Raw genomic sequence first — 26,561 nt, 5'->3', positions numbered from 1 at the left:
CCCAGGGACCCCCATCAGGAGGGACCTGCTCTGCATAGCACAAGGCCTGCCCAAAGCATGAGCCAGCCTGACCTGGGTTGCTTTGGTCTCCATAGCTAAATAAAGGTTTGTTTGGTCAGATGCTGGGGGTGTGATGGTGAAAGAGCTGCACCCAAGCTCAAGCACCCAAGTGTGACACTTTTTGTTTTCCTGCACCAGTTCTGTAGCCCCAAAGACAAGGTACTTGATTCCCTTCCCTTGGTGTAATGAGAGCTCTGTTTTTCAGCTATAAATTAGCGCTGTCCACTCTGATTTTAACTGGGTGAGGGAGGAGCAGAAAGCCTACAGCTGCCTTTATCCTGGAGGAATCTTCCCATGATCTGAGCGAAGCTTGGGTGAATTGCCTTAGAATAGAGCCTGATCTGCACTTCTGACCCTTTTCCTGGATCTCTTCAACACGATGTCTTTGGTCTGGTGGTTTTGCCACTCCTACAGTCAGTTCTTGGCATGCTCCTGTCTTCCCATGCATTGCCTGTGGCATTGTAAGAGACTTAGCAAGTCTGACTGGACATGGTATTGGTGAATTTTGCCTGTAGGCAGCATAGGCCTGTGGATTATGATAATGTTGAAGAGCCTTAAACTTGTAAAGGTATCCAAATTTACCAGTAAAAACAAAGTGTAACAGAATGGGGAAAAACAATTTCAAATCCATCCCTGTCTCTGTATTCATGTTTATCTGGCCTGCAGCTCTATAAAGGCCTTTAGCCCCAGTAGTTTTGGGACTGAATCTGTTGTTACTGGTTTTCCTCCTGTCCATAACTTCAGTCCCTTCATTCCAATTTTGACAAGCGGTGTCCAGACTCAGTGTAGAAATCTTTGCAGGGGATTGAGACAGAACACTAGCACTCTTTTCATTGTCTTTTGACTCTCTATTGCAAAATGGCTGTAAGCAATAAGCTTTTAAGTGTGTTTTCTTGTAGCTAGCTGCAGAATCAACGCAGTATGTGTACAGTAAAATTGATCATAATCCACTTGAGGGATGGTGTTCAGAAACTCTCACAGGCATCTCTCATTCCAGCATCATCACAACAGCTCTCCAACTATCCCACCTGCTTTTCTCCTTGCTGTTTGTTACTGCCTCAGTAGCTGGCTGTGTTTAAATATGTCAACCTGGGTTTTTTTCTCATCTTCTTGTTTCCTGTGTTCCTCTAACAAGCACCTTGCAACAGAACAAACAAGCAAGGCAGGAGCGCTCCAGGCAAAAGGGGTGTTTTGTGTTTGATTTGAATACATACATATTTTTCTTGGTTAAAACTTGTGATACTCATCAAACACATGCAGGAAGGCTGTGAATAAGACCTTTTTCTTCCCTGCTGACATGCACACCGTCTAATACGAGCACCTTCTCATTTTCACTGGATGTCTGATTCTGTTCGAAGCACTCTCTCTCACTCATCCTGGCACACACGTTTGATAGTCTCATCCCCACTCCTGCTCTGTCATGTACACAAAACAACCTTCTCATCCCAGCAGAGCCTGGCACATGCGTGCTCCCACAGGCGACACAAGCACACGGCCACCCACACGCTTGCAAAGGCTTCATTATTGTAGGGGAAATTGCTCTCAACTCTATGAGACTGGATGTAACTATGGCAGAGATGGGGGAGAGGGGAGCAAGGCTGGGAAATTGTGCAGTCCCTTCACTCTTCAGAGACACAAAGCGCTGCTCAGGTGGAGGGGAAAACATGTCCCCAGAGTCCTCATCCCATCTGCCATGCACAGACAAGCAACAAGCGTCACTTACTCACCGCCCCTCACGCACAGACTCTGACTGCTCTCCCTGAAAGTTTCTCAGTCGCCCTTTCTCGTGCATCCTTCCCTCTCTTTTTTGACTGTCTGTCAGGTCCTGATCACATCACTGTCACAGTTGCTATGATATCAGCATTTTCTGACAGGTGTATATGCTTCTGTCACTCCCAGAGAAGCTCTTTAGCACCCAGCCTGCTGCCGGATCTGAGCCACGGTGGCACTACTGGAAAGCACGGTCAGCAGTATCTCATGTTGCTGCATGCAGAGGATACAATCCTGATAGAAAACTGCATGTTTTCAGAGGATTCCACTTTCAAATAAGTCCTTAAAACAATTGTTTTCTCTTTATGAAGAGTGATGTTCACTGTTATTCAGAAAAAGAAGGAACACTCTGAGCATTCCTTTTGTGAATTCCAAAAAATCTTCTCTCCTGTCCTCTGAAGCAGGCTCTGCATTTGGCCTCTTGGATTGAGCTACTGCCTGGAGAGCACTAATTTAAAAAAAATTACTTAAATTTTCTAGAACCCCCAAGCTTCCAGTGCAGCCTAGTGCACTGAGTGCTTCACTCCCAGCTGCATGGCAGTGTTGGCCTCTCCTGACAAGGGAGTAACAAAAACCATATCATGGATATGCTTTAGAGCAAGTCAGTATAGGCTCTTTGTTCACGAAACAGCCACACACCTCTGCAGGGGCTGTGAGAATCTCAGCTCGTGCGCAATTTGGAAGAAATTTCAGGTTTTCCAATTACTATAGCAGTGGCTGGTAACCTTCCAGCAAAGAGGCGCTGGAGCACAGTGTTCCCATGGCTCCTGCTGGGCTCAGCCGCTGTTTGTGTTTGAACTGGCACCAGGAAAAGCTAGGAAGCGAAGAGATTATTAATAGGGAGCGCAAGGAAGAGGAGAGGTTTTTAAACAGTTCCCGCTTTGCATGTCTAATTCGGGAGCCACCCTTCTGTAGTTCCTCAAACAAGCACCCAAATCCAATGCCAGACTTCTCAGAAGCACAATTCGTTAAGCTTTAGCACACTGTAAGATAAGGACCTTGCTTGCATAAGGCCATCAACCACTGATATTGACTCTCCAGGACATTTTTAAGGCTATTTATATCACAATAAAGCCATTTTATTAGTGTCATCAATCAAGATAGACCGCATTTTGGCCTGGAAATGATTCTGCTTGAGTTTCTAGAAAGGAGAAGGGTGAGTAATTGTGGGATGCATTATCTTCGATCTCATTTGAAATCTCCTAATTGAAACCACATATGAGTGTAGTTTAATGCTTATAAAATAGATGGTAGGACTGTTCCTAATGTACCTATGGTAAGTACAACTTTCCAGTAACCAGAGGTACAGATTGGTTTTTCAGAAAATAACATGGCTATGGCAGGAGCTGTCCCTGTCCACATCTGGGTGAGAAGCTGGTTCCTGGCACATGCGTCAAACTGAAGCTTATGCCCCACGCTGGGCTGAGCTCATGGTACTTGGCACCCACGGTTCAGCTCAGCTGGCAGCATCTGCTGTCGGGTGCCTGCCAATCTCACTGGCAGCATCGGGGTCTCAACAGGGCAAATCTGCTCCTGTGGTGGGGCTGGGGTCTGTGCATGGGTGGCTGAGAGCTGGGAACTGAGCCGTGGTCAAGGGGCGTGGTAAAACTTCCTGCCTCCTGGCACCTGCATGGCTGGAGTTGCTGTTAACGTGGAGAAGGGGATGTTTGCAGCTCTCCTCCATGGTTTTGCCAGCCCCTGTGCTGCTTTTCTGCTATCAGCTCAGGGAAAGGGAGCAGACTTGGAGAGTGTAGCTGTGCACTGCCTGTGGGGGCCTCTGAGACTGAGTAATGGCAGGGCTTGAAAGCTGTTACAGATATTTGATAATTAATTGGCTGGGAAATCAGTTTATTTTAACAACTCTAGTTAAATAAAGAAGAGAGCTAAAAGGGCTGCACTTTCCTGCGGTGCTACTCTACTTTCAGGGACAGAGAAAGCCCATTACATATCTACTTTTATGCCAACAGGGACTTTCTTGTGAAGGCTCTTGTGAAAGGCGGTTGAAATCTTTATCTCCCCTGAATCCCAGCAGCTTCATCTTAAGACAGGAAAGTCTGAAGGGTGGTTTATTACCAAGGATCCATCAGGCAGAGGGACAAGGGAGTGGAGCTGCCGCTGTAACCTCATGCTTCACCTCTGGCCAGATACTTACTGCAGAGTGGTTCTACTTGTGGTTTATCACTGTTTTATACTGCTCTAGTGGGAGTGATGCATGTAGCTCGGTTAACCTCACTTGTCTTGCCGAGTACTGGCTGATCACACATACACACACAAGGCTGGGAGAACACTGGTAATAGTCTAGCATAAAGAAGTCATTTTGGGTTCTCTCCCTGCTTCTCTTTGGCTGGTGAGGACCAACCCTCTTTTCTCAGCCTAAGGAAGAAATAGTAAGTGTGAAATCAGAGAGGAGCTGGTATCAGGTCAATTTTTGTTAGGGCTCTCTTATTTTTCAGGTTATTGGAGTATCATTGTATCATTGCTGTTCAGTGGGCAGAATTATTTATTTGAGGAAAAACAATGTGTCCCCTGGTCGTGGCAAAGAAAGAGAACTTGACTGGGATCTCAGACAAAGGTTTTTGACTTGACTTTTATATCTCTCTGTAGGAAGATATTTTGTGTGTGACTGTGCATTTTAGAGACCTCAGCAGCAATGCTGAAAGAGACTTGGATCTATTCTTTGCTGCAGATTGTGCTTTGGATGTGAACTTAGGTCTCAAGCCAGTGTATCTTGTCCGAAGGGTTGTAAGGCAAGTGTGCATACATGAACAGTGTTCCAAATGCAGTCCTATTTGTCAGAGTCTGCAAAGAGCCTCCAACACCATCTGTTTTAGTGAGTGGATAAGAGATTAAGCTGCAGGAATCATGGGTTCTGTACAATACATGAGAGCAGGCCAGACCATCACAGCACATCTTATTTTTTTGGAACCTGAGAATAACTTTAATATCCCTTCATTTAGGGTTTAATGTCAAAATTAACTACCATTTTATTCTTGTCTCAAAAATCCCAAACAGTTCTTTCTGCCCCAGTGCTGTTGCTTGCTCTACTACAGGTTCTAATTCAGTGCAGACACACACCCCACACCCTCCAGCGAAAATTTAAAATAATTAAAAAAATAAAAATAAGCCCTTCAGTGTGATGGAGGTACTGCAGGACCTCTATTCTGCTGCCCTGTAGCACTTTGAATTGAGCCTCTTCATGAGAGGTTTTGAGCGTAGGTTTTCCCCCCAGGACTGTGAAGTCCTATGTTAATGTTATGCTGTGCATAGACCTTGGGGATGCACAGATACACATCAGGTGGGCATAATGTCATCCCCTCTGCATGGATGGGAGCCTACCTTTAGCCAAGTGTAAATTCAGGGCAGATCCTTATCTTTAAAACATTCCCTGGATTTGAAAACTCCTGCCAGCTGGAGCTACTTTTAGCTGAGCAGACTGAAGTGCTGTATTTAATGAATTCATTTAGAGTCTGGTGGAAGGAAGCAGGACTGATCCTCACTTAATGTAAATCTGGGCTTCCCCATTTACTGCAACGGTGCCCTGTTGGCCTTTGATTTATGCCAGCTGAAGCCACAGTTTGGCATCTCTCCATACAGTACAGTACAGAATTCTGGAAATTATTTAGAGCAAGTGACCCGTCAGAAGAACAGAAATGGGAACCCAGCCTCAGAGCAGCCAAAGCCCAAGTGCACAGCCTTAGACCCTGCTGTGTAAGAAACTCTCAGTAAGACTGCTGTACAGAAGGGAGCTCCATGGGGAAATAGTTTATCTATACTGCAGATAAGCTGTGCATGGAGGAGAGGTTTCCTTTCACAGCAGGCTCTTGGGAGAAGAGGCAGGGATGTCAGTGGATCCAGATAAGATATCCCTGAGTAAATGCTTCCAGTAGGATTAAGCAACATTGTCTTCACTAAGAAATGAAAAGGGTTTATGTTCCGTGTTCCAGCCAATTTGTGCAGCTTGGGTTGCCAGTGCCAGAAGACTGCAGGTGAGGAGGTGCAGAAGCTGTCAGAGCAGTCCCTGTAGTTAAGCCTGTCCTTCAGTCAGTAGCCAAGCTGGAGTTCAGGCTTCAGAGCACAGACCCAAATGACCTAAGCCAGTTGCCTTCAAACTATGGGGAGGAGCCTGTGCTTCAGCCAGACCTGTCTGCTGCTGCTGTGGCTGCATATCCCTGGGCAGATCCCAGTTAGAGAGAAAAACAAGGTCTCTTGCAATAGTGCTAAGATAGATGTGACATCTGGGTTTGTGAAGGCTATTTTGCAGTCATCACTACCCCTCTCTTGCTATCCTCATGCAACTGGTACACACCAAACCAAGTTTTGTATGAGACAGGTCAGGTCTGTTATGTTTTGGTTTTGACAATAAAATAGTTTTATTGTATGACTTTGCACAACCAATATATTCCCTTCTCCACTGGCTCCTTGTATGTATAAAACACACATCACAACACTTCTCTTCTACAAAGGTAAGAATTTCAGTTCCACGGTTATCAGCTTATTTCTTTTGATAAAAACACTGTGTGCCGTTCAGCACATGCTGAATTCCCTTGCAAAACAAAGCCCTGCAAGGGTCTCAGAGGAAAAATAGTACCAAATATAAGTATGATTGTTAGGATGGCAATAAGATCTACCTATGGGATATATTCCTTCCCCTTTCACAAGGAGTTGTACCTTCTTCTCATTCTGTTTCTGACCATGAGGTTTTAAACGAACTTCTGGCTTTCATGTCAACAGCAAAAACTCCATCAGATATATCTTGAAATTTCTTTTTTTCCACTCTTCCTCCTTTCCTCTATTTATTTATTCATGAACATGTCTTTCTTTGCAAGGCATATTGTGCATGTGAGAATGAAGGTAAGCTGAGATCAAAGCTCTTGGGAGTCCTCGCTCACAGCATCTTCTCTACCTTCCCTGTAAGTCTTTCAAATGCCTTCTTTCACAAGACCTGATGGTGAACAAAAGTGAGGCATTAGGGAAAGGCAAAATTTAACAAAGATCTAAACAAAGGAAAGAAGGTGGAGTTGAGCATCTCCTTTCTGCAACAGCTTTGCTGTGGTTTCCACATGAAGGAGTTCTTCAGCACAGGATAAATACAGCATAGCAGTTTGAAGTTTGCAGCCTTTTATTCAATGATTGTAACGCACCCATTTTCAAAAGTATCTCACTTTAGGCAGCAAAAAAAAAATGGATATAGTGGTGAAAAAGCTCACTGTGCCAAATTATGTTTTTAAGATTTGGTCCTTGTGTGTTAGTTTGGCAGCTGGTAGGCCCAAAAGTAATTTGACAAATCTGGTTTAGATTTTAATGCTAAGCACTTAAAAAAGTCAAATGTCACTTGTGACTTTTAAGTGCTGGACAAGTTTACTCACAGCATATTTGGGAATACAACCATATGCCAATGTCTTTTGGAAATAATTAGACTGTCAGTGTTTGTATCGGTAGTTTTTAACCTCTCCATGCATGATTTCTAGAAGATCCAGTTTTGGAAACAAATCCAAACCTGTGCCAGGTAACTCTAGTGTGATATATAGGGGTCTAAGGTCTTGACAAGAAATATTTAGATGTATGTGAAGTGAAAAAGCCTAAAAACATTGCTTCACCTGAAATAAATTTGTAAGAAGAGTTGTCTTCTCCTGACATATTGTTGAACTCTGAGGCAGGTGGTAAGACCAGGTCACTGTAGTTTGTTCTCCCTGCAGCCCCTGTGAGGCTGATTCTCTGGTCAAACATCTGAAAGAATAGGCACTTCCTTGCTTTACTTGGGAGACTTTTTACAAGACTAGCACTTGTAGATTACCAGAAGTTTTTCTTCAAGTTCAAACAGACTTATTTCTCTTTTTTTTTCTGACCTGTTACTCCTTTATAGACCTCTATGCATCTTGCTAAATAATTCCTCTTTTCCCTTGGTACTTTCAGCTTTCAAAGAGGTATAGCTTGTCAACATGTCACTTTTAAGTCCTCTCTTAGTCAAGTTATACATATTTAATGTTTTTAAGCTTCCCTTAGATGCTGATCCCTTTCCAGCCCTTGATGAATTTTGTTGTTGCTTGCCTCTGTATTCCCTCCAATTCCTCCATATCTATCTGAAAACAAGGTGCCTAGTATTGAGTCCTCCAGTCCAGGTGCATTTGGTATTTGGTGATTGGTTTTTTTTTTTGGATGGAATTAAAAAAAGAAGCAGCATAGTCTCTCAAAGGGAATCTGCTTCATGGTCTTCTCTCTGAGAGCATTATTTCACTATGGTATTTCGGGACTGGCTTTAGATATGGAAATGAGAGCATGTGTCTAGCTCAGAAGCTGTTCTCTGCTTTCAAGTGGGAGAGAGATGGAAAAGGGGAAGAGGGGTTAAGCTCCTCAAAGGCTTTGTCTACATTAGGCTTTTTTCTTCACATTTCCCAGTGTTGCTTGCAGGGGTGTAGCTCAATCCACAGTGGCACTAATGACAGCTCTGGCACAGGCAGGGAATCGAACATGTTCTGCTAAACATCATCTCCACAATCTCTACAAGCCCCGACTCCACCAGTGGTGCCACAGCAGCGGGAGCTGGAGAAGGAAAAGGTCAGCTGTAAATAATAACTAGAGTGTTTGCACATCAAGAAGGTGTCCTTCATTGAAATGCAGCAGCTGGAAGTGAGCAGGCAGGATGCACCCAGTTTCTCATTCATCTTGAAATACCACCCTTCACAGTCTGCTACTGGCTACCTGAGGGCAGCTCTTGGAAGTGGGGATGATAGCTTGGTTGGGACACCTCTGATACTCTTATGACCTCAGAAAAGAAGGAAAAGTTAAGATGTATTTTCCCTGCTGTCACTCCCATTCCCTCTCTGATCTGCCTCCAAAGAATTTCAAGACTCATTTCTCCTTAGTGTGGATCCTCCTGATGCACTGGCCCAGGACAAGTGCTAATGCTTCGGATGTGATATTCCCTTTCCTTTGATGAATAAGAGGCAGGATGAGATGAGATTAACATTAGGATCCAGATAACAGAAAGTGCATTACTATGTCTCAGGTAGCATGTTCCTCAGGTATTGGAAAAGCTCTTTCATATAGTACAAAACACAGGAGACACCTGCCAGTTTCACACACCATTTTAATCTGACATTCTTTCACAGACTTGTACCAGTTAATGGTTAACTGATGAAATTCTCAGCCAGAAAGTATCACCAAGATGAAGATGTTAATGAGTTTAAAAAAAGAAAAAGGGGGCAGGGGGTTGAGAAATGCCTGGGGATAAGAAAGCCAGCGTACAAACTTACAAGGTGGATTGCAAGCTGTCACTCAGAGTGGAAGCTAATTTACACAGAGGCTAAATTTAGGTTAGATGTTAGGAAGAAATTCTTTACTTTGAGGGTAGCAAGAGACTGGAACAGGTTGCCTAGAGAAGCAGTGCATGCCCCATCCCTGACTGGCAGTGTTCAAAACCAGGCTGGATGTGGCTTTTAACAATCTTATCTGGTAAACAGCTGTCCCTGCTCATGGCAAAAATGTGGAACTAGATGATCTTTAACATCCCTTCCAACCCAAGCCATTGTACGATTAGCTTGGTGCTATATTTTTAGGGTTTTATGGCTAGAAAAGATCATTAAATTATGTAGAAGCTGATTTACATTGTCACTTTAGGAGGTGTTCTACCTTTCTTTGAAATGTCTATTTCTAGGCACGGGAGTGTTGGTCCCTGAACTATGTGGGCCAATGCTCAGACCTTGATACTGTTTCCATTTCCTTCCCCAGGTGTTCAGGTGGGGACATCTGAGCACTTCTTGCCTCCTTGGAGATACACAGCCATTACAGATCTGCTTTGGTCACTTCCCTCAATAGCTGCTGAGACTGGTGGCCAGCATTAGCCCCTGACAAGCTGATGGCCCTGACCTGATTATCTGTCTGTTTGTATTCTCTCATGTCAGAAACATTCCTAGAGGTGGTGTACGATTTCTTGCCACCTGGCAGCCAGCTCTTCCTGACCCACTGGAGGCTGTGCCAGTCCTGTGGGCACAGCCCTTGTTTCTGAGAGCCCTGAGAGCTGGCGCTGTCATGTTGCTGTGTGGGAGGGCACTTGAGGTGCCTTGCTTTTGGAACTAGGCCATGGCACCATTGCAGCAACCATGTGGGCTGTTCTGCAGGCTTACATGTGTCTTGGTGTGTGCAACTGTGAAAGGGAGAATCAGGGAGGGAACATCCCTCTTGCCTCTCTGCCATACGAAAAGCATGAGGTGATGCTCCAAAGCTCCAGGTTTAATTATTTAGATCTTAAGAATTGTAGTCCCCTTCCCTGAGCAAACCACTGGAATCCACAAGCTGGAAGGTGTTATTTGCAGTGCCAGGTCTCTCTTCAACTGTGAGATGCTGATTTTCATATCTCCCCCTTGTTTTGTGACAGCCTGTGGTGATGCCTCCTGCACTTTAGCCTGTGACTAGGGTGGGAGGAAGAGACCCTGGACCACGCAAAATGCTTTGAAGCTCCCTCTAGCATCACTTTCCTATTCCCTCTTGTGTTTGCACTGTCCCCTTTGTGCACCCACTCTCTCCTGACCTGCCCTTACACTCTTTCTTTCTTTGTGCCCGTGCATTGCTAATCTGTGGCATAATCTCATTCTCCAGTAGCTGTGCCGGCTGCCTTAATATTTCTTGCCAGCTTTTGCCTCTCCCCATTTTTTCTCTTCCCTCTGTTTGCCAGCCCATGATGTAGCATTGCCTTTCTCCATCTGCCTGATTGTCTCTCTGCTTTTTATCTGGGTGCTGGAGCTCCAGGTGCTGTCATTCTCTGCGACAGCACAGAATGTTTCAGTTTCCCTCTGGCTGGATAATTACCAGATACAGAGTCACGTGGACTTCCTGACGAAACCCTCCCTCCCCTCCTGTCAGAGAAGGAGATCACATCTCTGAAACTCATTTTCCCCTTTTTGTGGCATTTTGGTTATTATTATTTTTTACTAGAAGAAATTCAAGGGGGAAAATTTGGATTAGCTTTTCTGGAGTTACCTAGTGGTGATCACACAGAAGTTACCTACAAGGCACTGGGGGTTCAGGTAGAAGAAATAGGTGATTTCCACAGCTGAAGTCTGTGAAGGAAACTAAAAGAACTTATAGTCTGTATGGGTGCTTTATTAGTGCTCCTATTCTCATTTTTGGTGTATCCCCAAAACAGAAAAAAGCCATAATGGTGCGGAGGCCTGCCAGAAGTTGTTTCCAGTTTATTTACAAATATGGCATAACAGCCAATACCCAGTTCACATAAGGGGCTAATTATGATTGTCTTTTGATGAACTTCTGCTCCTAAGTGACCCCAGATACTTTTTAAATATCAGCCTGTGTCTTAGTGATCACAAAAGCACAGAATCATTAGTGTAAGTGCAGAGCAACAAAAAGGCAAATCGTTGGGCATTGCTATTCTGCATCAGCTCTGCTATTCCCTGGCTCCCTGTTTTGATAGTGCAGGAGCCCTGGGATGCTAAGGGAAGCTATGGACAGCAGAGCAAGGCATACATTCCTAGTGGATATTTCACTAAGGCCAAGTGATCAATAGCTGATGAGCATTGCCTAATGATTCTGGATCAAGAGCAGAGCCAGGTTTCTGGCTGGACTGAAAAGGAGCAGTGGCAAGTCCTCAGCTAACCCAAAAGAGAAAGAGGGAGTTCAGTGTCTGTTTCCTCAGCAGCCTGAACCTCCTGACTGATTTTAGTGCAAGACCCTGATGCAAGCTGTCAGAGCATTTGGCATTTCTGCAAGCGTCAGCCAGAGAGCAGTTCGTCCTCCTGCGTACACGTGGGGAGCAAGTCTCCCCTGGCAGGAGGCCTGGGACTGCAGTCAGTCATCCTAGAAACATGCCTTGGAATGGGAAAAGACCTGTCCAAAGATTTCCTGACTATGCTGTAAAGAAATGGAGGGTATTTCCTGGGCATGGTGGGTTATAAGAAAAGATGGTACTGTTGGTGGTAGGTCTCGCTCTGAGGTTTTTCTGTATTTTGAAATTTTAAACTGTGCTGGGATATGGCTGGGATGGAGTTAAGCTCATAGCAGCTCACAGCAGCTCATATTGATATTTTTAAGAAGGTTCCTCTGCTGGAGTGGATGTGGACTGAAGTTGTTTATGCAGGTATACCGATCCCCGACAGATGGGAAGAGCAATAAATCATGCCAGCATAAGTTCTCTTATTCTGATATAGTTACATCCACCCTTTGAGAGTACTGGCATAAAAATCACTGTATTTTGGGCTTGATTCCTGTTGTGAGTTTGTGTTTTCTCCCTACACAAACAGGAACCTCTACTCTTAAACAGTCATTTTAACAGAAAGAAAACCCATGTGAGACCAGCTGTGTGTCTGCAAGCCAGGGCAGCTAGCTGTCTTTTTAGGCCAGTGTATTTTTTGTAAATTCCCTTGGGTTTCATTTTCTATGCATACCACATGGACTGAGAGAAAAGGATGTTTTCAGCACATGAGCAGTTCTGCACTGATGCTCATATTTTATGGTTGCAATTTTTTTTCTTTCATTAGAAAGAGTTGATGGCAGAGACAGTGAGACAGAAATGTTTCTGTACAAGGCACTGGGGCCTCCTCTTCTAGAAAACTGGGTACAAATGCTGGTCATGAAAGAGGAATTCAGGCTGGAGCAGGTGCTGAGAATGGCTACTAAGATGTTTATGGCAATGGAGGGTCTATCATACAAGAAGAAACCAGGAGAGTTTGGCTTGTTGAATCCAGTAAAATGAAGGCTGAGAGGGAATATGATTGCTATCTCTGAACACAGTGAAAGATAAACATCTGGGAAAGAGAAGAGCTCTTTAAGCCAAAAGATGGTGAGATGATGAGAGGAAATGGCTATAAGCCAGGTATGAATATATCTAGACTTAGAGTTAGGAAAAAAAAAAGGTTTTAATCAGCAGAACAGAAAGACTTCAAGCAGTCTGACCTGCAAAGCAGGAGGAGATATTGCCCTACCAAACACTAAAGTAGGCTAAAGTAGGAATGAGGTACATCTCTGAAAAAGATGATAAAGTACAGCTGGCTGTGCTGACAGAGGTTGGGGCTTCACGACCTGGTAAGTCCATCCTAGCCTCACACTCCTAAAATGGCAATTTACTAAAGAGGATGAACAGAAGTGCAGGCATCCTATCAGCCATGCACCCTCCCAATAGGTGGATGGCCAAAAATTGTCACCTGAGTGCTGAAATACCCAGGGAGCTGCAGACAGGTGTGACGATCAAGGTCACAGCATAATACAGCTGAGAGAAAGCATGGGCTGAACAGATGCAGCAGTTTCCCCCTCCTGACAGTTTTCCAGCACAGGACTGAGTTTAAGCAGTAGTTTTCTAAATCCCTCTGAGGGCCTGTGTTATCATGCTGGCAGTGGTTACTCAGGAGCTATTTATGCCACATTTTGGAAATCCATCCTGCTGTGGCACAGCTTTCCCTCTCAAACAGTGACCCTGCTGTGTATCATGGCACATAAGCAGAGGAGCAGCAGCTGTACCAGGCTAGGGAAAAAGAGGAGCAGTAGCAGTAGGGAGGAGAATTTTGAGCAACAACTGATGTCCATGTGCATGTGCATTCAAATTCAGCAAAATGAGGCTTTCGGTGCTTGACTGAAAGGAGGTTTCAGCTGCTTGGTTGATATGATCTCCCATGATAGTGCCATCCACTTAAGAGGCCTTACCTTCGCAGAGGTGGAGATACGTTCAGCTGTGGGCATCTTCTGTAGCTTCTCCTGCTGAGGGGAGCCTGATCCAGAGCAGTAGGAACCACCCAGGGCCAGGAGCTCCCACATTGCTCCTCCAGACTCTGTGCTCCTCTGTGCTCTGCCACTGTACTCCTCTAGTGGGGACTGCAGTGGGAGTGCTGCATTGCTCTTGAGATGTTGGCAGGATCCAGCACTGCAGTGGGATTGTGGAGCCTGGCTGGACTCTTCCAGCCCTGCCTGGGAGGTCAGAGCTGTGGTCTGTCCTTAGCCCTTGCTGCCCATGCCCCTGCCAGGGCATAGCAGAGGGGCCGGACTCTTGCTGCCACCCTGGCTGACCACGGCTGTGTCCAAGTCCTTGCTTGCCAGGCAGGGAAGGACTGAAGAGCTTGAGGAGACAAGGTGAAACAGGATGAGCATGATTTGCTCTTGAACTTTCCTCCCCAAGCTGGGAGCAAGGCTGTGTTTAACCACTGCGTTAGCTTTCCAGGATCATACTTCGCAACACAACAGAGAATTTGTCGTGCATGTTTGGAGCTGGCAGCCGGGAGCTGATGTTGTTTTGTGCCGAATGAGCCGTGTTTGATCCCTCTCTCTTTTCCCTCTTGCCATTTTGCTGTTGTGGGTAGAGGGCAGTGGGGGAAGCTGTTAGCTGGATCTTGTAAGAGTGTGTGTGAAGTGAGAAGATTAGAGTGGGCTCATCACAGAGCTGAGGCGAAGGCAGGAGATCTGATGCAGGGCGGGTTGTGGCACCGTCTGGCAAAAGGGCAGCACGTCCCTCAGTGAGAGCAGTGGGGTGGGGTTTGGGTGCTTAATTGTGTGTGCAGCAGGCTGCTGAGTTTTGGCCTGATGCACAGAGATTGTCTTGCAGAAGAGATGATGAAAGGGTTAACAGAGAAAAGATTATTAAAGAAGAGTGTGGGAATTGTGGCACAAAGCTGTCACCACAACATGCTTTGGAGAAAGAAGGCAGAAAATGCAGTCCATAAACTCACTATTTATTTATTTTTCCCCAATATGAGGTAAGAGCTGTGGCTTGCTGGCAAAGCAGCACAGCATATTTCATTAGTCCTAGCTGCTTGCTTCTTCTCACTTGTGAGGTTCTGGCAGAGAATTGCGGGTTTGGGTCTGCTACAAAAAAAAATTTTAAAAAAACCCAATTAGAATTACAACAACAATTTAAAAACCCCAAATAATTATCCCAGTTTCAATGCAACCCAATACATCATTGATAATGCTGTAAAATCTCCATGTTAAAGCAATCATTTAAACAGCAGCTTCACCAGGCCCCAAAGGGCTTCTTTCATCATTCTAGGCTCTAAATATCATTCATCCCTTCCCAAAGGGATGAAATACCCCTACCCCATCTCCCAGCCTAGGCTGTAGGTGCTGTGCTGTGCTGTGCTGCTTTCTCTGGGACAGAATGGGAAGCCCATTGCTGAGATCCCAGCTCTGCCACATCCGCATGCTCAGCCCGCAGGCTCAACCTGGCAGCGGCTGCCAGCAGCCCGGGGAAGCTGTGCTGGGCTTTTCCAGGGCAGAGAGGGTGGAAAGCTTAGGGCCCAGAGCTGCTGGAGTGACAGGCACAACATAAACTGCGATGAGTGTTACAGCAACACGCTGGGAAATCAAAGCCTCCACTGGAGGAGCAGCGGTAGTCACTGGGAATCAAAGCACCAAGGCCGGAGTGAGGCAGGACGAGCGGTGAAATCTCCAGGCTTGCCTCGCAGGGATAGGAGATGGGGATGCCTAAGCCTCACTCTCCTTTTCATCACTCGCTCTCTCTCCCATCAATAGGAACAAGCCCAATACTTTGAAGAAGGTGGGGGGAAAAATATTTCTCTCTCCACATGGAGTGTTCCTTGTAGCTTACAAAGGTGGGTTTTTAGGAACGCTGCTTTGGCCCAGTGCTGCATGTTAGACTGGCAGGTGATGGAGGAGGGAGGACAAGCAGCATGACTTGCTCCTTCCTTCCCCTGCCTGCATGCTGCCAGATGTCCCAGCCCGTCACAAAATCCAAGGACCAGGAATGATGGTGGGAAGCCCTCTAGCCCATCCAAGGCAATGGTTCCTGCTGAAGGTTCAAAATCATTCTCCTGCAGAAAAGCATCACCCCATCCCCTCCCTCCTATAGCACAGCTCAGCCCCATTGTCTGCATTTACATGGGGGGAAAATGAGACTGGAGAAGGAATGCAAGGATGACCTGGGTTTCTTTCTCCACATCCAACTGTTGCTCAAAAACTTCAGGTGCCAAACTTGGCTGTGTTTGTTTACAAGGAGGACTAATGGGGCATGACAGCAAGATCTTTCGTTCTTCTATGTCTGTGGTTTGAAGTGGTGCAAGATCAACAGTTCACAGGTTTTTACAGTGATCATGCAAGGCATGCCCATCACTATTCACCCATCTTCTCATTTGCCACATCAGAGATGTCAAGAAATCAAACCTGCAACCATAAGGAAAATAATAATGCATGGGTCACAAATAATTTATTAGCTTTCAGTGAGGCTGATGGTAATGCTTCCAATAAGTCTAATGAAAAGCATTTGACTGTCTCTCTGAACTTGATTATTGATTATTAGTGAGCGATAAGAGTCCATTGATATCTGGCTGATGCCATGCTCCTATTGCTTTGCAGTTAAAATGTCAGTTAACATGCCATTTAATATTCTATTAGTATTGAATTAGCACTTATTACACTGTGAAAATCATCACCATAAATCCTTATTAAAGCGTGATCCATTCAGCTGGGTGGCATCTCTGGCAGAATAAAAGGGGGTGTGTGTGTGCAGACAGACATACTGAGATGTGTCATCTATATGGATACATGTTCAGAGCATGCCAGGACTTGGAATTTCCATATTTGTACATTGATTTTACCTGACAGCTTGAGAGGAACAGGTATGGTGAACAGAGGGCTCAAATCCATTTCACTTTTTCACATTTCACATTCCCCCCATTTTCCTCTTTTCATTCTCCTTTTTCCTTTCCTTATTTTGGTAGCACCTGCTAACTTTTTTCAGGGGCAGTTGCAGGGTTGCCTGCCTGTAGCTATTGACCACTGTCCTAGGGCTGACCTGGATGCATGTAAGACATCCCTCCAGAGAGAGGAGGGAGGGTCTCTGGTTGAAGGCTACCGACAAAGGATAAGGCTTTGTTCAGACCACACCACTGAACTGTTAATGACAAGACACCACAAAAGGGCATATTGGCTACCCCAGAGAGTTATAATGATTAGGGGAGGGCACAGCTGCTGAGTGCTCATTGTAGTGGCAGAGCTGCTGAGTGCTCACTGTAGTCTAGTGGGGATGGGAAAGCAGCCTGATGGGGATGGTGTGGTGCCATGGGTCTGCTGGAGTTCAGCAGCACTGCAGGGGGATTTTCAGAAGTGACTGAGAAACTTCAGCTCCCACTGACTTCAGCTTCCGCTGTTAATCTGTTTAGCTTTTCACTACCAAAATACCTGACTCCTGATTCTTGGTGCTGTTACAACTCTTGCATTAGCAAGAGGACTCTTGACCCTAAGGCAGCCAGCTCCAAAGGCAGTCTGGGTGTTCCTACAGGGCCACTGCTCCCAGCCTTGGAGCTCCCTGGGTCTTCGCGTTCACCTTCCATGACTGGTGATTACTGCCTGGGATGGTCAATGGAACTGGAGCAATGCCCCATCGTAGTGCTGCTGGTTTCTACCTGTAAGTGACTGCTCATGGGTTCCCCTGCATCCTTTTCTTTTGACAAAGAATAGCTTTTTGAAAACAACTCAGATCACACCTGAGAGTTCACCTTTGGGACAAGTGCCTGCCTGGCCAGGAGGGTGGGCTCTGGCCTGAGGGACAAATTCTCACCCTTCCTTGGCTGGACATCATCAGTAAAGGACAGAATCTGTTGGACTGCTCTCTAAAGCAAATGTTTGTCAGATCAGACAGAGCTGCTTACAGCTTGGCCAGCAGTATGGCATGGCTCCCATGCATGCCCACGCAGCTTGGCTTTCCTCCTGCCCACAAGTAACCCCAGAACAATTTGGACAACACCCATGTGCTTGTCAAAAGGGAGTGGGTGTGAGGTGCCACCATAATGGTGGGGTCACATCACAAGTGAAAGCAGCTGCAGCAGCCTTGAATGAAATGCATTCAAATAGAGGAACTTGGAAAATGCCTGACCCATGGTGAAAGGCTGTATGAAAGCCTACTGTCAAATACTTGTCTTATCTTGAAGCAATAATCTTTATCCTCTCTCTTTTTTCTTTCAAATACAACATATGCATGAATAGTGGTGAATAAGACACAATCCTGTGCAATGTGATCTAGGAAGACCCTGCTCAAGCAGGTTGGTTTGACCATACAACCTCACTGTGGTCCCTTCCAATTTTACCTATTCTGTGATTCTGTAATAGCAGTGGCAAGAGGTGCTGAGTTATTTGGTTTCTGGAACACTGTGGGCAGAGCTCTAAGATGTCAAGGAGCAACAGCTCTGGAGACTGAGCTTCTATGTTTATCTGCAGAGCTAATGTGATGTGAGAGACAGCAGGGCAAACCTGCTCTCAGCCTGTCTGAGCCCCGCCCTGGGGGTGCATCTGCCAGGGTGAAAGACGAGTTATGCCTGCCTGTCTTCTTCAGCCCCAGTCCTCCTGAATGAGATACAGCTGAGAGAGAGCAGGATGTGTCTCCTCAGTGGCAGCTCCTCATCTTTTCTGTGCAAATCTCCTTCTGGTGGTAGGAAGTGGTACAGAGCAGATACCTTTGCCAAAAATGCATTTGTTTTCACAGAACCTACTCTGCTCTCCATCAACAATCAAAATACTTGTCAAGTTACAGTTGCAACGTGGTAAGTTTGTCCTCTGACTTGGGAAGGCTGGCAGTCAGGACCCTGGCAGTTTCTGGTCATCCTGCTGCTCCTCTGCTTGCCACCCTTAGCTGTCATTCCTCCTCTCCTGTCCACCTGAGATGTTCATAGGACATGCTGTGTGTGTCACAGGGATGACAGTGACACTTCCACAGCCTCTCGTTTTCAGCCTGAAATCTGCACTTGCCTGCAAAACAAGTAGATGTGCATCAGCAAGTGTGTGTGTGTGTGTGTGTGTGTGTGTGTGTGTGTGTGTGTGTGTATGTGTTAGGAGGGTGATGTTTGAACAATGAAATAACTCCACAATTTTTTTTTTTTTTTTTTTTTTTTTTTTTTTTTTTTTTTGTCAGAAGGATGTAGATAGGAGATACACTAGTTTCCTCCCCTTGTGCTGCTGAAATTGAGGGATGGAGGACCTGTGCCCTGAGCTGACAAAGCTGGAGCCCTGAACTATTGCCATCCAGGCTGGAAGGGATCTGGGAGTTTATCTATTGTATACTCAACTTTTTGAAGGTGAAGAAGAAGAATGGGAAGAGCTACTTCCAACCTTTCTCACTGGCAGTGTTGGAAGGGATTTGATAATCAAGATCTTTTGTGGCCTTTCAAATTAATTTTTGGGAGGCCACAGGCAAAAGGAAAAGAGAACAAGAGACATGTCTGCCCCAAATCCCATGGATATATGAAACAAAAATTCCTGAAACTCTTCAATAGAGTTAAATTGTTAAGTACTTGTCCATGGGACAATAATGATGAGAAGATTCTGTGGTTCACTGGCAAGGCAGGAGTGTGGTGGGAAATTTCTCAGCAAAGCAGTAAAGAGAAGGAACAAAAGGGAGATGATGGAGAGGGTTGTTAATCTCCCCTTTTCCTGTCTCATCCTCTGCAGGTGTTATGTAGAAGACAGAAGCTCTAAGGTGGCCTGGTTAAATCGTTCCGGCATCATTTTTGCGGGAGAGGACAAGTGGTCCCTGGACCCTCGAGTAGAGCTGGAGAAGAGAAACCCCCTGGAATACAGCCTGCGGATCCAGAAAGTGGATGTCTACGATGAGGGGTCCTACACGTGTTCAGTGCAGACACAGCATCATCCCAAGACTTCCCAGGTTTACTTGATCGTGCAAGGTAAGCAACATGCCTGATCAGAGAGCAAAGAGCAAATGACACAGTGATGCTGAGGTGATGGGCACCTCACCTGAGAGGAGACAGGGGGATGAGTCAGGGATTTTGGGGTTTGATGGACATACAGGTACTGATGGGAAAGCTGGGAAGAACCAAACGGATACAAAGAGGGGATATGGAAGGACATTATTATGAGGGGATATACAGTGCAAACACAACTCCACATAGCGAGTTGAAGGAGCTGTATTTTTCTAAGAGAAACTTGAGAGTCAGTAGCCTGTGTGTCCCTTATGTTTATACAGGAGCCAGCTGGACTCTTCCCTTCCACTGTGGCGTAGCATGGTTTTACTCTGCTGTCAGTTTGTCCTTTTAAAAGTGGTGACAGAGCAGGGGACACCAGTAACGACAAGCCATATTCTAATATAATGCAAATCTGGCTCCTGGCTCTGGTTGTTTGGCACTGATGGGAAAGCATTTGTTTATAATGACACTTTTCAGAACATTGTGCCTTATCTCTGCCCAGAGAGCCCTCTGGTTTCTTTGCCTCCTCCTTCTTCAGGTTTCCTTTCTTTTTTCTTGTGTCAGCAAGCTACTGTGCAGTGTTTTTTGGTCTTCCATAGTCAACTCTTTGCCAGGCTAAGGAATTAATTTTCCTGTGAGTTTTTCTGTGCTGGGTCCTTGGTTTGCAGGGTCCACCATCACCTGGCACCTGAGGGAACCTGCCACATACCTTATGTTGCCCTTTCCTTTTTTAGCTACCCTTCTCCTGTGTGTGTTATAAAGAACAGGAAACTCGGCAAACCAGTATTGTCTTCTCTGTCTGCCTATATTTATGGCATAACAGCAATTAAACAATTAAAGAGTTCACTAGTTCTTGGTAAGGTCATTAGTGAGTTTACTCTTGTTCTATCCTGTCCAGACCAGAACACCAAACAAGTGAGTTTACCCAGTTTTGTTTAGTTTTGCTTTAAATCTTCATGCTATTTTGTCTATCTGCCGATTTATCTAAAATATTTATAGAGCAGCTTAGGTGATAGATATGTATGAATGTGTTTGATACATATTACAGATATGTTCAACTTCTATATTATCCTTCAGGCAGGAATTTATTGTTTCTCCTGATTTGTCTAGTAACCCATAAGGCTGCAGATTTCATTTCCCATAGAAATTTTTTGAATCGCTCTGATTATGAGTGCATGCAGGAAGGGACTTTTCCTCTTGCTAGCATTACTTGGCAAACTGGGGGGCTAAGTAGCATCCTAAGTGTTTATCTGCAAGGTGAAGAAGTCTGGATGTGTGGTTAGAGGTGATGCTTTACACACAGGTGTAGTGAGCCAGAAGGCTCCTGGTTGGTTTTCTTGCCCAGAATCCTCCCCCAGCAGCACAAAGAGTGGCCCACACCCACACACAGAGCAGCTCTCCTGGCCTGGCTGAGTGCTTGCTGCACAAAATGCATTGCCCAGCCCTGGAGGTGTACCCTGCCTTGCTGCTCGCTACAGCAGAGCTGAGCCAGCCCTCTGTAGGTGGTTTATTGCTGGTGAAATCTCACAGCACACAATTTCCACTTACCTGTCAAGAAAAATATAGGGATAAATGAATTCTAGAGCCGTGCATATGTATTATTAATTTTATTTGTGCCTATTAGATATGGGCCTAAGCAGCAAAATTGAGTTCTCTAGCTTTGCTTTCACTTAAATACGTGGGTATCTGGCTCTGAACTACTGCCACCTTTCTGAGAATGAGGAAATTTAGGTTTTGACACTCCTAAACTCTAAATGCCTGTAAATAAGGTATCTGTGGGTAATCTTTGTTCTAACACCTGCCACAGATTTAATAAAAGACCCATTGTAATATTGTGCTTACTGCATATTCCCGTAATTAGGTAAAACTCATAGCTTTAATTTTTTTAAACTAAATTTAATCTGGGAAAAAAAAGTGAAGAAAAATATAAATACAAAATCCTTTCCAATTAGGAAGAGTTTGTCTCATTTAAAACATGTTTTAAAATAATCTTCACTAGTAAAACTAATTCAGTACAAAATAATGTATGTTAGAAAATAATCCCTATAGTCTCTGAGTATTATTTTCTTATATTGATTGCTAAGATAAATTTTTATATTTTTTATATTGATTTTTCTAAGATTTGCAGATTGTCTGCCTGAAAAATAGCCTGCTAGTGGTACAAATTAAAGGAGTTTATTGAGTCATGCTAAACTATTTTGTTTTATTTATTTTATGTAGTTTATTTACTTCCTTTTTTTTGTGTTCATACATTTCTAAACATAGACTCTTTGAAGCTCTGGGCATCCTAAATGTTAAAATAAATAAATAAAAGAAAATACAGCTCCTGAAACATTAAATGATAGAGTGGTCAACTGGTCTGCCTGGTAATCTGGGAGGAGAATTTCTGGAATGATGGTCAGTGATCTCCTTTGAACAAGTTCAGCGAAACGAAAACAAACCAGGATCAGAGACTCATTGCTAGCTTTGTGCACATGGTTGCTGCCTGGATTTGCCAGTGAAAGATACTGCAATGACAGCTGCTCCTGCCCTGGAGACAATGGTTGGTTTAGGGCCATGTCCAGGCTTCCTATTCCTCTCACTCAGTGTTGTCACAGATATTTCTGTGTCCCACTACCAAAGATAAATCCTTAATCTCTCCCAGATCAACTCCCTCATCTGTCTAACCCCTGTGAGAACACAACTTCTATAACCCCTAGACACAAATGGGATAGCTATATGAGAGACGAATAAGTGGGTAGGCAGATCCTAGAGTGCTGTTGGAGCCCTTAAAACTGGAGAACACTCCATGTCCACAATGCCAGCTCAAGCAGGCAGACTTCACTGTATCCTGAATGCTTTCTGCGTTTAGATCACTGCACTCTAGTGGAGTTGCATTCTAGGACTGGGTCCTTTCCAGCCTTGAGAAAATCAGCTTTCCCTGGGGTGAGCTCTGCTTGGTGAACTCTGCGGGCCAGAGCTGCACAAGTATATCACAGAAAAAGGGACATCACCTCTCTAACGTGTATGCCCCATGATCAGGAAACCCAAACATTTCCATGTATGCCCAAGTCCTTTAGTATTCACATGAGAAGAACCAGTTTTACTTTGTCAGCCAACACTGATCCCTGCAAAAACAGCCTACTTGATCTACTCCTTTCCTCTCTTAAGTATGTATGTCCATGGATAAGATCCCTCTCAACTGGGATTGAAGATCCCTCTCAACTGAGCATATTGCAGATGTCTAAAAGGGGCATAATGAAATGACATTTAAAAAAAAATCAAAAATTCACAGACAGCTAAAAGTAGAAAAAGTTGTCCTCATAAGTCTTTCTATCTTTTGAAGCATAAAGCTAGTAAACATAAAGCTTCTCTGCTAGTAGAAGGAGGTATTTGCTGCCAAAAGACTCATTGGTACAACCCTGGCCATGTCTTCCATCTTTCTGACCCAGGTGGGCAGCACTGCTTGCAATCCTCTAGACTGGAGGTGGCTGTCTCTGTCCAACTCAGGTGCTACCAGGTGCCCTCTCCACTGGGGTGAATGCAACAAGGGACTGCCCTGAACCACCACCTCACTCAAAGCATTTTGAGCTGCTTCATTTAGGTAAAATGGCCAGTTGTAAATCTTTCTGTTTATTACTCCAGTTATTTCTTCTGGCATCTGATCAAAAGAGTAAACACTTGAAAGAACCTGCAAGAGATGGTCTGGTACTTCCCCTTGCAGTGAAACAAGATCAGCTCTACAGTAGCTACACCATACATGTATTTTTTGAAAACGTACCTGCATAACTGGTGCATGTCCATTATTTCACTCTCCTTGCATTTGGAAAGCTTTTATTAACATATGATCCAAATTGATTTTGCTGCCAATTATTTCTGGGCCTTGCAGGACACACAGTGGTTATTTCTCCTCTTTCTCAAAACTATATTTTATCTGCCTGGAACCCCTCAATTTCTGTGTCTCAGAGATCTCTAGTCCAAGTTAACGGGCTCACTGCTTTCTGGAGGTCGTATTTTTTCAACACCTGCAGCATATATATTTCACTACTGTTTGATTTGTCTACATGTTTTCTTTAAATGTACTGTCCAAAACCAAAACAAGAGTTCCAGTTCAGGATTCAGTCATGCAGATACAAGTACCAGCCGTGTTTTGCATATCACACTTCACTTACCTAACCCCAGAATGAAATGAGATTTGCCTTTTTTATATGAGCGCCTCACTGCTTTCACTAATTTGTCTTTCTGCCTTTCTGATCTTCTCTTACTGGTCTGCAGCTCATTCTTCACTTTTGTGTTTGAACATTAATTGGTTTTCCCCCACTCCCTGAGAATACTGCTTTGTGCTCGCTGCTGTTGGATGCCATCTGGTTGGTCTCTCCATGGAGACCACTTCAGTTTACTTACGATCCTGGCTCCAAAACACTTGCAACTGCCCCCAGTGTAGTGTCATTGACAAAAGTCAGGTGCCTCGTTTCTGTTCCATCATGAAGGTGTTAATTAAAGTATTGAAGAGATCAGGACACAAAAGCAGACTATGGCAGCAGCCCACTAAACCCTCCGTCCTTGGTGGAGAGGGGTCTGTTGATTGCAGCTCTTTGAAGCATCCTGATGGAGATTTAACATCCACCATGTTCTCTTAGCTTGTTGAAGACTGTCAGGTCTTCTGAAGTCAAGATATATCACATAATCACACATATTGCTTCTGCATTATCTGTTATGCCAGCTATCCTACAAAAAAAGGGAAATGAGGCCTGGATGGCATGATATGTGTTTGCCAAAAGTACATTGCTTTTTTTTTCCCTTTACTCCATTATTATTCTCTTGGTGCTTATAAATGGGATGTTTAATCATTTGTTCCAGTAGCTGAGTGACTTGTTCCAGGAGAATTGGGTCGTAACAGGGACACAGTGGCTGCTCCTTTCCCAGCATTACCTTGGGTTCTTGCTCTTTTAGCACTCTATCCTCAAGCCTTTCTCAGGCATTAGATAACAGTGGAGAAATTCCTATGGTCCTTATTTATCTCATCAGGATGACAGGCACAAGGGCACAGAGATCTTGGCATGCATGGGGTTTAAAAAATTCTGCAATAAAGACCTAGGCCTATACAAGTCAATCTGGAGGAGTGACTCAACTAGGAGGAAGCAAATTGTTGCTGTATGGATAGGCATCATTGTGAGTGGCAGTAGTTGTAATTTTCAGTGAAACAAAAACATTCAATTGTTTTTGAATTTGATTAAAATTTAATCAGGAAGGTTTTACAGGTCTGAGGTGCTTTTTGCTGGTCAAAATTATGGAGACAAAAAGGTATAGCATTACCACAGCCCATATAAAACCTAACCATATTCAGCTGAGGTATGAAGAGCTCCACATTCACATTTTCACTCACAGCTTGGGATTCCCGCAGACTCTATAACGTTTCTTGTGATCCCCAGTTATTGATTGTAAAGATTGTGGGCTCTCCATTGGTTTAGTGTTCATGTCATGAAAAACAAAATTACTAAGGGCTTTGTCATCTTGGCAAAACAAAAACAAATTTGGAAATGTCAGTAGCAAATGTTCACAATGAGGAGTGCTTGTTTACTGGCCAGCCCTAATCACAAACCCAAAGTCAAGTGCATAGCAGCTAAGGCCAAATCCTACAGTTTCTTTCTAACTGATAGGTATCAGTGTGTGAAAAGAAGTACAGAATGTACCCTTTCTCCATTATGAATTGCCTTTGTGGTGCTCCTTGCTTGCAAAGATTCAGACTCACTGGTCATTGTTTCAACATGATATAAAGATGTATTTGTTGTTGCTGGGATTTAACCATAGAGAGTTTATTATTAACTCTGTGAGTGGATTAGCTGTGCACCCTCTCAGTCCACTCTCCTGAAATTAGACTTTGGTGACTGGTACAGCACAGAGAGATCCTTTACTCAGACAGGCATCTGAGGTCAGTCTGGCTTCCCCAGCACAAACTGCTGTGCCAGCAAGGCCCTTGGTTAGAGCTGGGTATAGGGCTGATGTGGGAGTGCACTGTCTGCCATCCCTGGAGGAATTCAGAAGATGTATAGATGTGGCACTTAGGCACATGGTTTAGTGGTGGGCTTTGCAGTGCTGGCTTAGCTCAAAAATCTTAGAGGGCTTTTCAAACCTAAGCAACTCTGTGGTTCTGTGATATGCTCGGCCCTTTGCCCTCATTTCTGAGGACAGCAATAGGGAAAGGTAATGCTTTGGGATTGTGAGAAAGATTTCTAAGCAGAACTGATGCAAGGCACAAGAGTATGTTTTCTAGGAGCCTGAAGTCAGGTATCCAGTGGAGATAATTTCTGGCAGTCACTACCTTGGCACCTGATACAGAATGAGGTTCTTTGACCAAATGTATATGTTACTATTGCTGTGGGTTGTCTTGGACTCTCTTTGTGATAAGTGAGGAGACAAGACTTTTCTCAGGCCAGTCCAGTTCATCCTTAAGTAGCCATCCGAAATTCATCAGACAGATTGACCAGTGGAAATGTCATTGTCTCTCCCCTGGCTGCAGGGAAGATCCCAGTCTGAGAAGTACTTTTGGAGCCATACATCCTTTTAGCCTTTCCACACTGATGCTCCTAGCTCTCTCAGCCCCTAAATTATTAGGCTAGCCCAGTGATACGAGGCCTTGAGGGAAGGAACATCAGGAGATGGGCAAGGATTCAAAAAAGGCTCTCACCCCGATGTGGTTGTCCAGCTTCTTTATTCCATGAGATCCAGGGGGAAAGAGAGGCGGAAAGAGGGTAGACAGGAAGGGTCATGGGCTTATCTAGGCTCTGGACAGGGAGGGCTTCTCTGGCTCTCTGCCAACCCTGTCAACAGCAGGAAGGAGGGGAGACACTCTTATGTGATCAGAGTCACAGGAGTCCCTGGAAATGGGGAAAAGCATAGCCCGAGCATACTGCAACACCACACCTCTTTCTGTCAAACCTCACTGTTTTTTATTCCTGCCAGAATACAGCACTAGTGGATATCATTGCTTGTGGTGGGTTGCTTGAGAGACTGGAGTGGGGCTGGTATTGAGCTCAGCAGATCTGTGGTGGAAACCCACCTTCTTACGGCATTCCTGGCCTTCCCACCTCTTTGGCCAGCGCTGGA

General features: G+C 44.7%; 1 protein-coding gene across 4 annotated transcripts in view; it reads left to right on the top strand.

Annotated features, from left to right (window-relative positions):
- LSAMP (limbic system associated membrane protein) overlaps positions 1-26,561 on the top strand; it is a 1,016,243-nt gene that overhangs the window by 825,699 nt on the left and 163,983 nt on the right. For all 4 annotated transcript variants that reach the window (XM_021549182.3, XM_077781239.1, XM_021549181.3 and 1 more), the window contains one exon: positions 19,225-19,457. In XM_021549182.3, coding sequence (XP_021404857.1) covers positions 19,225-19,457 — 233 coding nt within the window. The remainder of the gene's footprint in view (positions 1-19,224; positions 19,458-26,561) is intronic.

The sequence above is a fragment of the Lonchura striata genome, chromosome 2 (assembly GCF_046129695.1).
Source record: "Lonchura striata isolate bLonStr1 chromosome 2, bLonStr1.mat, whole genome shotgun sequence".
Lineage (NCBI taxonomy): Eukaryota > Metazoa > Chordata > Aves > Passeriformes > Estrildidae > Lonchura > Lonchura striata.
This window is presented reverse-complemented; position numbering and strand designations above follow the sequence as displayed.